The 12781-nt window shown below is 41.4% G+C and overlaps 4 protein-coding genes across 4 annotated transcripts in view; 2 read left to right on the top strand and 2 right to left on the bottom strand.

The window, feature by feature from the left end:
• LOC106809547 (ADAM 17-like protease) overlaps nt 1-7733 on the bottom strand; it is a 24661-nt gene extending 16928 nt beyond the window's left edge. Inside the window, exon 1 of the mRNA XM_014812652.1 lies at nt 7523-7733. Coding sequence (XP_014668138.1) covers nt 7523-7616 — 94 coding nt within the window. The 5' untranslated portion in view covers nt 7617-7733. The remainder of the gene's footprint in view (nt 1-7522) is intronic.
• On the top strand, nt 477-3892 carry LOC106809645 (mediator of RNA polymerase II transcription subunit 27-A-like). Its single transcript, XM_014812813.1, has 6 exons — nt 477-621; nt 1207-1337; nt 1709-1805; nt 2160-2312; nt 2819-2896; nt 3269-3892. Exons 1-6 carry the CDS (start codon nt 523-525, stop codon nt 3401-3403), a joined length of 693 nt encoding a protein of 230 aa, XP_014668299.1. The 5' UTR covers nt 477-522; the 3' UTR covers nt 3404-3892.
• Nucleotides 3884-6899, bottom strand: LOC106809636 (transcription initiation factor IIB-like). Its single transcript, XM_014812802.1, has 7 exons — nt 6756-6899; nt 6431-6517; nt 5892-6021; nt 5549-5658; nt 5176-5270; nt 4922-4998; nt 3884-4613 (listed from the first exon to the last, which is right to left on the bottom strand). Exons 1-7 carry the CDS (start codon nt 6882-6884, stop codon nt 4480-4482), a joined length of 762 nt encoding a protein of 253 aa, XP_014668288.1. The 5' UTR covers nt 6885-6899; the 3' UTR covers nt 3884-4479.
• Nucleotides 7734-7774: 41 nt separating the features above from the next.
• Nucleotides 7775-12781, top strand: part of LOC106809479 (sperm-associated antigen 1-like) — a 9247-nt gene continuing 4240 nt past the window's right edge. Inside the window, exon 1 of the mRNA XM_014812571.1 lies at nt 7775-7823. The gene's annotated coding sequence lies outside the window, so the exon portion shown is untranslated. The remainder of the gene's footprint in view (nt 7824-12781) is intronic.

Below are 12781 nucleotides of genomic sequence, written 5' to 3'. Positions count from 1 at the left end.
AAAGAGGGGAGAAAACTGGCATGCTGGCGCAAATGCCGACTGTTTGCCAAACAATATAGCCTCGAAGTGGTGACGTGACGTCACATGTTTTTATCTTTGCTACACCCGTACTGCTGTACCGCAGCACCGCTGCACGGTTGCTTGGGGATTGGGGAAACTGTCAACAACATCGGAGAATTTGAACAACATTGGAGGTATATTTTCAAATATCTTTTATAAGACAGCGCGCAATGAAATGGGAGGAACTAGAGTTTATTTTGTCATAAGGTAGTGTGAGTATGCATGCCACGAAGTATTTGCTAGTCTAGTACTGGAGAAATTAGCGTTTGGATGCGCATTGTGAGCCTTTAATATTAACAAGGTCGAATCACATATTGAGCTAATTATAATTAGGGTAATCAATATATTGAACTAATTACACACCGGTTTTAGGTAGGAGACACATGAAGTAATGTTCATAATACTTTGCTTCACAGCGATATCTCACAATTTTCAAATGATCTGCCAGAGCGAGGCCCACAGATGTCACTTGGCAATACAGGACTACTCAACCAGGACCCAGTGCATGACCGTGCTCCTCTTTATGGACAACTCCTTCACACCTACAAGTGGTCGGATAAGGTGCATTTCATGAACTTGGAGGGATCTTTCTGTAGATGTTTAGAATATAAATTATACATACATGTGTAGAATGGAGCATTCACGAATCACATATTTATGTGGTATTTTGGCTTATTCAGAAGACAATTGTCTTCCTAAATTATTGTGTCACAGTTGTCACCGAATGGTGCTGCTACTGTGTTCCCATCTCTTGTTGCTAAAATGTTATTATTGACTAACATTTTTTATTTTACATTCACATTTTATTTTGAAATATATTTGAATGAAAATAGCAATATCGTTTTGGTTGCTATACTAGAAAATTCACTATGGCGATGATCTGAGAAAATGTTAAGAGGGCCAGACACAATTTTGTGACTCGAGTATTGACACGGAAATGCTTTTTTTATGAGAAAGTTTTACATTTACTAGAAATAGTATACATTTTGGGTAAAATTATGCAGAAAAGATAGTTTTGTCCTAGTAACTTACATTTGTCAGGTGTATTTTTCATATTTCTACAAAATCCAGGGTGTGTGACGTCTGCCTCCTTACTTATCTCCATAAGAGGCTTCAGTTCCGTGTGTAAATATAATCCATTTCCAGCTGCACGAATATGCAGGAGTTGCTTCATCTATCTTAAGTTCCAATACACTGAAACGCTCCACAACTATGTCCAGCATTGCAACGAAGCGGCTGCGCAGGCCTGGTCCAACCATACATGCAGTGCCACAGCAGTAAGTGAACGTTGGTGCATTTCCATTAGCGTGAACAGGATTGAGTATGAGAATAAGTATTTAGAAGTGATGTAGATATCACTCACACACTTTATATTAGGTAAAACCAGGTATAGCTTGGCTCTTGTTGTTGTTATTGCATAAATTTTAGGAACCTACTTGGTATTATTTGAGGTTTGGGGAGAGGTGAATGAAGATTAGTCAACATGCAAGTATATTTTCCTGAAAATATTCGAGTAATGCATAGATATATAAACCTTCCTGAAAACCATAGTTAGTACACAAAGCATTGTAGCATTGATTCATGTTTATTAGTTCTTGTTTGAATACACAGGAATGTTTATAAAAAAAATCACTGTTTTGTTATTCAGTAATGTGGATAGTCTGGTCTCAAGTCTTGCACTTCTCTTTCCACAAGAGATGACAGTTCAACTTATTAGGCCTATGGGATCCTCTGCTATATTGAAGGTGTGAAAATGATAACCTGAGTGCGTGCATACATGTGTACACATGTATTTATATTATCATGAATGGTACCTTTGTGTACGTAACAGATGAATTGTGAACTACTTAGCCAATGTTTAGTGTGCAGGTGCCAAATACAGCACTGAAATGCCATGATTGAAATATAAGCCTTCTCCGGGTATGCAAGTTCTCCAGATATTCATTCGCCTTATGCCATTGCAAGTGCTAACTATATATGTATATATATTGTATTATAAAGCACTGGATACTTGCGAGTTGTTAACTGGCTTGCCATCAAAAACTAGTTCTGTCTTCTGCTGAATTTGAGATGATGGTGGGAGTGTTTGCTGTGTGTAGATCACGTTGGGTCAGACCCTGAGAGCTGTAGTCGTGCTTCGCAGCCTCATCATAGAGTGGGTCGTCGTGAAGGCCATCAGTGAGGATCACCACGTCGACGACCACAAGCCAGAGACCGTCTGGTCCAGCTCACGCTACAAGGTGTTTCAGAAGGTGAGCGTCACAGGACACAGTGCGTGTGACAGATAAACGCGTCGCGTGCCGAATTCAGTTGGATTGGAAACTGCACGCTACTGCAAATAATACCCTTGGCGCAACGTTGATTTGTTTGTAGTAGAGACTGTAGTAGAGACTTCCATTCAAAGTATTAGCCAGCGAGCCGTGCAGCCGTGATTTGCATGGTCAGTTTTGAAACTGCACGGCCAAAAATGTGTAGCACGGCCTAAAGACACACGTACAAAAAATTGCACTCCCAAATATTTTTTCTGCATGCCCACAATACTCATTCCTGGCTAATACCCTGCTTCCATTTGTAGGGCGTAGACAGCGAATATTTTAGGCAGCAGTTTTTCGTGGTTATCAGCGATTCACAAAGAAACATCAGATCTTTTTTTTTCATTAGTCGCCTAAATAGTAGATGCAATCTCCAGATCCTGGACTGTATCTGAAACGTTTGGTTTCATATAATCCTATATTATGTGGTGGTTTGTGGTCCACAGGTGACGGACCATGCTAACTCTGCTATGCTACATTTCTACTCACCAAACATGCCAGAGTTGGCAGTCAAGTCTTTCATGGTATGAACACGATTGGTATCAGGGGGATCTATCTATTTATTAACTTGAAGGGACAAGTTCAGCATTTAATAACAAAATGTTTATGAGACTAAATTAGAGGGGGTTAAAAAAAGATTTTAAACAGGTTGAATTGAATGCATTTTGGAAATGAATTTTCTACAACACATTCTTAACAGTAAAGGTAAAAAAAGGGAGACTCAAACCACCTCTGGTTTTAGGTGAATCATGTTCCAGCAATTGCTGCTATCTTACTACGCTTATTAAACGAGGTGGGTAGACGTGAAGCTTGGAACTTTTATTTTGGCTATCAGTATTGCAGCCCTTGTCCACCTCTATCATACTCCAACTAAGAGATATTGTGACTGTCCGCAGACATGGTTCAGAAGCTATAACACGTTGTTCAGTCATCCGTGCCAGCGATGCGGAAGGCTTCTCAGTGACAATCTGCCTCCGACATGGCGCGACTTCCGCAACACTACGGCCTACCACGAGAACTGCAGACAGTAAATGTGACCAACTAACAGGGTGCGAAATTAACGCGAGTCCAGAGTCAAATACTCCCTGATTTACTGTCGGACGCCCCGATTTGACATATGCAGGAGTCTGTGTTACTCCCTCAAAGTAATGTAAGTAACTAACTAGTTCGTTCCAGAGCAAGGCCTCGCGGAATTACCGTATTTTCCCAGCAAATGACCAAAGAAAAATTGGCAGATGTGCAAAATGCAACGTTATTGTTAATATCTGTAATTTTGAACTTCAGACTCTGGACTCCCTCTTTTTGAGGGTAGGGAGCCGGTTGGACTCCCTTGTTAAAAAGTTAATTTCTACACCTGAACTAATATAACTGATATTGCATATAGAAAATCACTTCAATCTTTGGTGTGTATAACATAATTTTTAATCATGCCCTGGCATTGAAACGATTTGTGAACGCTTTGAGAATGGCAGCTGTAAATAGGCATGTAAATAAATAAAGGAACAGTTTTCTGCTGATCATTTTTTTTATTACATTTTCATGTCCCTTTTTACAAATACAATGAATAGTTTAATAGTTTCCATCAAGTTTCAGTGATTGTAAGTTGTATTCAGTATGATTTAAAATACAATTTACTAATGAGCACAACCATGTAACAAGTAAATTTCATTTTTACAATATAATTTGCGCATGTATAAAGTCTAAGGAATGTACACACACTGTTCTTGCTGTTATGCTAAGCTCACACATTTCTAGCTGTGACAAAGGAAACGTATAAAAGGTGTCATTATTGCAGCAGTTTTCCTCACGACTTGTCTTCCCGGAAGTCTGTTGACGCATGCTTTCCGGGATGTTCGATGCGGGGTAGTCATGAGACCAAACACGGGAGTTTGTGTAAGAGTCGACACCATTGTCCGCGTAGCAAACACGTCACAGGTGACGGAATCCAATTCCACTTGACATTCACATCTTCCCAGTCATATTCGCAGGCAGGCGAGGCAAGTGCACGACAGCGCTATTGCGGTCACTCTTGCGTTATGGGTCCGTGAACCTCGAGACACTAACACGAGGCGGGAAATAGGATCACATTCTCACTAGGGGGCGGCACCTACTGCTGCGGCAACTTATCTATGAGCGTTGCAAGCTTAAAGTTCTCGGGGAACAGGTCGTGCGCACGCGGGTAGATGAGCTTGTACGACTGTTTGATCGTGACGTCTGCCACGCCCGCTACGTCCCCGATTTCTGCAACAAAAGCCATCGTTTGTCAGGAAAGTGTCAACTCGCAACCAGTCCCAAATATATGCAAGAATTACACACCCAAACGTAGCGATTTTATAGTGTAAGCAGAACACCTCTATAAATTCTGGGGGAATATTGAACGTTTTTGGACCTAAACATGAAGGAAAAAAATTCATGATAATGCTATTATAGTATTATATACTAAATATTTTCTAGTGACAACTATGTTCATATGAATGTGAAAAGTGCATATTTCCTAAGCATCAACATTTTGTATAAAAAAATACAAATATAACATTATTTCTACATACCTTTTTGTGTTCGCTTTTCCTCTGATGCTTGTGTTGCCATGTATATAGCAGCAGCCGCAACTGAGATTGGACTTCGCCTAAAATACGAAGCAATAAATTACTATAAATTTAGTAACTGCGGAGGAGTTAATGAGTGTGTGTAAATGAAGTTAATAACAGACACAGTATTATAAAATTCTGAGTAACACGATGCCATTACTTTGCATGTATTTTCACTTGATGGAATGTTTGACATTACGTATGCTTTTACATACCCTGGAACTAGATCAAATTCAACAGCTTTTTTCGCTATATGTGTAGCGGCCCTCTGAACGGCTGTCGGCAAACTCAGATTGGAACAGAATCGTGACTGAAATAACGAAGATTTCGTTGGTAACCGTAGTAACGTACAAAGCCTGTAAATTCTAATAATTGCCAAGTACAATCATTGGTCTAAATCCTGTGACAGTAATGTCATTTATAACAGTGACTTGCCACCCCAGCAGTACCTACAATATGGCACCAAACTATCAGTATGCATTCCAGACAGTATACAAACGACCATTGTTACACACGGAGTGATATATTATTGAGACAACAGAACTTTTGCTAGTCAAGTGTTCAGCGACTGGTGTGTGCAATACTTGCCATGAAATCCCCTGTAGTGATGATGTCAACGCTGGTCTCCAGTGCTTTAAGTATCAGCTTGAAACATCGACCGATTTCTTTTTTTGGAATCTTAGATACTGCACAGATCTCTGTCCGAAAGAAGATATAGTCATAGTAAGCGTCATAGTAAGTCATCGTCATAGTAAGATGACAACTTCTACCTAGCACAACACGTGTACTGCATGTACATTTGAAATATTTGGTGTCTGAATACTATACCTTCTTCACTTATTCGTACTACTATCTCATGTGTAATAATCACCACCCACTCTTCTGCAAGCTAAAGTAGTGAGTCTTAGTTACAAGCACAATAGCTATTCACCTTTAAATGTTCTTGGCACCCCCTCCTGTCTGCATGCTATGTACAAACATGCCGAGGCAATAGCATCATTGCTCCGCCCCTTTAACGTCTTCCCGTCGTGAACTTGCTTAAATAGTGTGTTTGACCTATCCTGAGAGAGAGTAATGACCAACTCGTGTATTTGCAGAAAACAAATTAGATCAATGACAAACGAGTCATTACGTAAATTATGGTATTGAATCATGTGTAAATAATAACCGATAAAAAATGGTATGATCACATGATTCTGACATGCAAACTGTCGCATTACAATTCGCAAGTAATGTGACTTATCTAAATAAGAGAAATGCTATAACTTTCACGTGAATGTCTGTTTTGATATGCAATTAGGAGACTGGGTTTGCGACAACATGTCAGCAAATTTTAGAACCATAATTACACGAAATAATTTTGAGAAAAATCTTTCGCTTGTTCTTTATATGATAACCATAAGTCTGTTATTAATAGTAAACTTGCTCACGGAGGATCACTGAAGATTTGGCTTAACTTAGTTTACTTACAACAATGGTTCTGGGTAAATTAATTCTGTCGGCCATATTGCTGATTTCCCTGAAAGCTGTCAGCAGGGCTCTGTCTGAACTGTTCATCTGTGAAAATAAACCTTATCAACATGCATCATATTGTCACCAGACCTATTTTACATGGTATTAATATTCTAACAGGAAATGAGCACATGGTGATGGTGAGGTACATGAGTAATTGATCCATTATAAAATACAATTTACACGGCATGAGGTGAATAGTGGGTTTTTAGGAGCAAAGAATAATTAGCAATGGATTGAACCAAACTCAACATATATCTGTCTATTTGCTTGGAATACATACAGTTCGTCTATTGGTCTGGTATCTTGGTTGTCCACTGTCATCAAACCCTGAACTACCTGTAGGACGCCCAATAACTGTTGAAAGATCACTGCCACTCAGCAGTGGGTTCTGGAAACAACCAAATTTCATACTATCAAGTAGTCAGCCTACTTTGTTGAGCAAAATAAATAATGGGCATGTATATCCAACCCGCCATAGTAACCATGCACTGGGACCCAAATCAAAACCCTAATGGAGTAGTGACCAGTGTCATTATGAAACTAATGACAAAAAGTATTAGTTGCATGGTCGTGAACAATGAACGTTTTCCTTCACACGCTTTTAGCAGTTGCAATGTTTATGCAACTGATAAGGAATTAACTTAGGTGCATATATATAAAATATCATCGACAGTGCAAACATATACAGGGGAGGTTAGTACAACAAAGTAGGAATACGGGGATGTGCATATTTTTATTGAGAATCAAAAACTTTCATTGATATCGGACATTCGTGAAATTGTGTGTCCTACCTTCTCACACCTTCGGTGCTCGCATTGGGGGATCGTGTTAGATATAGGTGCCTGTGCTATAGCCCTGCGGCAGCGATCCGCTGGCTATAGTACTAGAGCTATAGTAGACTAGTAGTAGTACTACTACTACAGTACTAGTACTAGTACTAGTAGTAGTAGTAGTAGTAGTAGTACTAGTACTAGTACTAGTAGTAGTAGTAGTAGTACTAGTACTAGTAGTAGTAGTAGTACTACTCTTTCATCTATGATCATCTACCTGCGTCAACCGACTCAACGGGGCACGTTGGAGAAAAGACGCATAACGCCAAAAATATGGTAAAAACATGAGACATCAGATACAAGTGAGTCATGTTTCTTATATATATGCTACAAATGGTACGTGTAGGCCAGAACAATGAACTCCAAAAGCCAAAGGTAAACTAAAAACAACACGACGAAAACATTACGGGTTAACAGGTAAACACAACGTCACTAGGTGGCATGCTACGAAAAACAATTGAGCATCAATTTGGACGCTCATCTCCTCTCCTCTCCGTCTGAAATTTGTTTGTTACTTGGTGAGTGTCCGTGTCATTAGCAATATGAGCAAAAATATACAGAGGGACCGACGTTAAAATAGCTTTGCCTCAATGCTGTCTACTGTTTTGATACGATAGTAATGATAACTCGGGGCCCTAACTAGGATTTTTTTTCTGTAGCCAAACAATTAGCCAGAATCAATTTTCATTACCACTAATGGCATTAGTACTATTACTATTACTATTAGTATTAGTATTACCAGGAGTAAGATAATATAGATCTATATTATCTTACTCCTGGTATTACTAGTATTACTATTACTAGTATTAGTGCTATTACTATTAGTATTAGTATTACTACTACTAGTAGTAGTACTAGTATTACTATTAGCCAATTTGGATTCCTGTTTTAGCCACATCTGTAGCCTAACATTTTATGAACACAAAAAGGCGATAAATAATTTTTCTTTTCTTTATTTTTTCACTAACTTTGGTTCAAGGATAGAGAACATGGGTCCCAATAAAACCAATGACAATGTCATTTAGTGATTTACATCAATATTAATTATTATATAAATATAATATTATATCAATATAATAGGTTAGGGTTATGCCTATGGTTACAGGTTAGGATTATGGTTAGGTTTAGGCACATTGGTTTTATTGGGACCCATGTTCTCTATCCTTTGGCCCAAATTTCGTTTGAAATGCTGTCGCGTACGCATGTGACGTCACCCGAAATGTAATAGGCAAACTCCACGACAGATGGCGCTCTCGCTCTGGCCCAATTCTACCACTGCCACAAGCTGATTTCCGTAAGAATTTCTTACGCTTTTTTACTATAAGTTTTCCAGCGACCCCGTTACTCCTGTCCTATGTAATACGGTGTTTACTTATAAAAGCTGCAAAGATAATAAAAGTCGGACCATTATTTCATGAGAAATTTGATAAAATAGTGATACGAAATAGTGCGCCCATTTACTACTTTCAAATAATTACGCTGTTTACTAAACTAAGTTCACATTTCTACGAGGTTAGTTTAGCTCTAGAATACTAGTACTAGAGCTAATTAGTTTATCTAGTACTGCCCCGTGTCCGATCAGACCTGTGGGCGCTGAAACATACGGTGTTTGTTTACGTTTGTTGTACATTGATCGGCCATTGATGGCGTACCAACACCGATTCACTGCATCCGTACTGTGATAATACGGGAAAATGTACGGTTTTTAGCGATTTCACAATAGCCGCAGCTGTTAAAGCGTCGTGCTAATGACGCAAACGTCGAGGGTTGGCAAAATATTTTCCCTCATTTATTTATCGCTGCCGGTTTTCATTATAACGTTTTTTCATTACACCTTCTACCATGTTTGTGCGTCTATCGTATATGCGTCTATCATGCGTCTATCATGCGTCTATCATGTTCGTCTGTTCTAACTACGTGGAATTATGGGATACTAATTTAACTCTGAGTTACTTAACTCGAGATTTAATCCATGTTTATGAAACCCAAATTTAACTCGGAGTTACTTAACTCAGGATTTAATTCATGTTTATGAAACCCAAATTTAACTCGGAGTTTACTAACTCAGAGTTAGTGAGTTTAACTCAGAGTTAGCCTTAACTCAGGGTTAGTTAATTTACGACTGTGGAACCGGGTCCTGTCCAGTAGCTTGTCCGCTGGACAAGCAGCTTTTTAGAGCAACTTTTTAGAGCAATTTTTGGTGCCTAATTTAAACTGTTAGTGAACTGTATTAAAATTACAAAGTAAGATATCGGGAATAAAATTAAAAAAATGTATTACACATTTACTATATTTCTATGTTATTAATCATGACAAGCAAAAATATCTTGTAGCTTGTCCGTCGGACAAGCTAATTTTTTCCTTATTTCTAACACTGTACCCATATGTAAGGGTGATAATTCGAACAAGTAAACACTCGGCTACTAACAGATACCAAGATTAAGGCTCAAGGGGTCGGTTGTCGTATCAGGTACTACAGATATGTACCCGAGGTACTTGAGTAGCTACCTGGCTGATTGAGTAGCTACATGGATGATTGAGTAGCTACCTGGTTGATTGAGTAGCTACATGAATGATTGAGAGGCTACATGGATGGTTGAGTAGCTACATGGATGATTGAGTAGCTATATTGATGATTGAGTAGCTACCTGGTTGATTGAGTAGCTACCTGGTTGATTGAGTAGCTACATGGTTGATTGAGTAGCTACCTGGTTGATTGAGTAGCTACATGGTTGATTGAGTAGCTACATGGATGATTGAGTAGCTACCTGGTTGATTGAGTAGCTACATGGATGATTGAGTAGCTACCTGGTTGATTGAGTAGCTACCTGGTTGATTGAGTAGCTACCTGGCTGAGTAGCTACCTGGTTGATTGAGTAGCTACATGGATGATTGCGTAGCTACCTGGCTGAGTAGCTAAATAAAGTGTAGCTACAGTCAACGTAACGCATAAAATGTTGCGTCGTGTAACGAATATCGTCCAAAATATGAGCCAAATATTTGCATTTTTTCAGTTAATTTACATATAATCAGTCCATTCTATTGCCCCGGTAGATGTCATTGGGCAAGCATAATAGGGTGGGGCAGGTAGTAGCGCTGTAGAGCGGTCCGGTGAGTTACGTGTAAGCATCTGTGTCATGTTGGCATTCTGTTGTCATGTTGGCATTCTGTTGTCATGTTGGCATTGTGTTGCCATGTTGGCATTGTGTTGCCATGTTGGCATGCACACATTCATGCAGTCCTTCCGCAGGAACGCTGAAAACACGCTTGCATGTGTTACGCTGTTAACGCTCTATGGAAGCTAGTTTATTGAAAGGCATCTCGAATTTTCATACGCTCTGATTATTAAAGGAGTATATGGGTATATATAGACTCTCTATTCATCTACTTCTGATTATATTTATATATATAGACGTTAGTGCACACTGCGCACACATGCGCACGTATGCACGCACACGAATACCCAATTATGCAATCCGGAATGCATACAGGAATTCGCAATAATGATTTTATCTACGAGTATACTAATAAGCGCATGCGCATAGAAGCCATCGCTACATGCACTCGAAATCATCTCCAATTGAACTGCATCTATAATGAGATGCTAGTTCAATCGACCTCCACGTACAGAAATACACAAGCAGTCTCACGCATAGTCGGCGGCCGTGCACCCACGAGTCTACTCCTCAATCATGATCAAACTAGAACTAAGACGCATGCACGCAGGCACGCATGCACGCATGCACGCATGCACGCATGCACGCATGCACGCATGCACGCAGACGCGCGCGCTCTCTCTCCGCTCGCAGTTCTCCTAATGCTATATAACATGGACACTGTTCCGAGTGCGACTAGACTACTCAGCCTGACCCGCCGCACATTTGTTAACCATCCGAGAAAATCCGGAACTCCTCGGGAGGAGGGGGGGGGGGCGAAGAAATATCTCGCTAGTCTTCGCATCGCTTTAACAGAATTTAGGTTTTCTGTTTTATACACGAAAACGCGCTCGTCCCTGGTGCAACAGCCGGTGTAACAGCCGGTGGATAAACACAAGAACGTATTAATAAGGTAATAATAATAATAGCGCCTTTTTAATACGCTCTTAATTAAGACCACGTCCCCTCCATAGAACTGGAATAGAATATAGACTCTATGGTAGTTCTATGGTCCCCTCCCACGAATGACAATGTGACACATACGTGTAAATGCACGGCGTCGTAGCGAGGGGACAGCCGCGAATGTCAGACAGCCGCGCATGTCATTTCTAAATTGTCGCCCTACACGATGTGTGCGCATGCGCATAGTGATGCATGGTGTCGGTCGCTACCCAGCTACGAGACTAGAAGAAGCTGTGCGCATGCGCACTGCTCACCACCACGGGTTGAGACATCACGCAGGGCCGTGCGATGCTGAGTGCGGAGTGACGGAGTCAGCAGCAGCAGCAGCAGCAGCAGCCAGTATCCATGCAGTGCGGCGCGGGAGCGGATTAACAAACACCACTGCCGCGAAAAGCTGCGCGCACCAGCCAAAGCATCTCCATCACCGTACTCGCAGCAGCCGAGTCGCTCCGAGCCTTCCCAAACATCGCCGAGCAAACCCAGGCAGCAGCGTCAAGGCAGGCGGCTCCCGGTGGCGACCCCTGGATGTGACACAAACGGAGGCGACCCCTGGATGTGACAATAACGATGACAACGCGACGGAACAGCTGTGAGAATTCTACTGGCATCCCTCGTGAGAGTTAAGAGCTAACACGTCTCCATCGGTCTACCCGCGCTCAGCCGCCTATACGTGACGTTCTGCCGTGCAGATAGCGAGCAGATAGCGTGCAGATAGCGAGCAGATAGCTAGCAGATAGCGAGCAGATAGCGAGCAGATAGCCGTCCCGACTGCAGCGCCACCAGCACGTGCATGGCGGGGAGCTGCAAAGAGCGACACAGATCCGGTGACACACTGAACGCGTGGATCTATCGATGCGACTAGATATCGTGACACTTGTCCCACTCCCGGTTTCCTCAGGGACGTTTCTCTCTACCTTCTCGGAACATGGGACAGGCGGAAGATAGCAGAGGTGGACAGCTGCTAACTGATCTACCGGGACGGGAGTGCGGTGGTGTGCTGGAGAACGACGAAGAGAGGAAGAAGGAGAATCGATAGCAGGCGCTATCCGTACGATCACCTCTGTGATCGCTGCATATATATGCTAGCATCACTGTGAGCCGCGTATCTACCCTAGCAGCGAGCCGCTATCTCGCTCGATAGAGAGACCGATCACTGTGCTGCGATCAACGTAGAGAGAGAAAGAGAGAAGGAGTTGGCGCGAGAGAGAGATAAAGAGAGAGGGAGAGAGATAGAGAGAGAGGGAGAGAGAGAGAGAGAGAGGAGGGAGAGAGGAGAGAGAGAGAGAGAGAGAGAGAGAGAGAGAGAGCGATAGAAAAAGAGAAAGAGAGAAAGAGAGAGAGAGAGAAAGAGAACAATA

The sequence above is a fragment of the Priapulus caudatus genome, unplaced genomic scaffold, assembly GCF_000485595.1.
Source record: "Priapulus caudatus unplaced genomic scaffold, Priapulus_caudatus-5.0.1 Scaffold15, whole genome shotgun sequence".
Classification (NCBI taxonomy): domain Eukaryota; kingdom Metazoa; phylum Priapulida; class Priapulimorpha; order Priapulimorphida; family Priapulidae; genus Priapulus; species Priapulus caudatus.
This window is presented reverse-complemented; position numbering and strand designations above follow the sequence as displayed.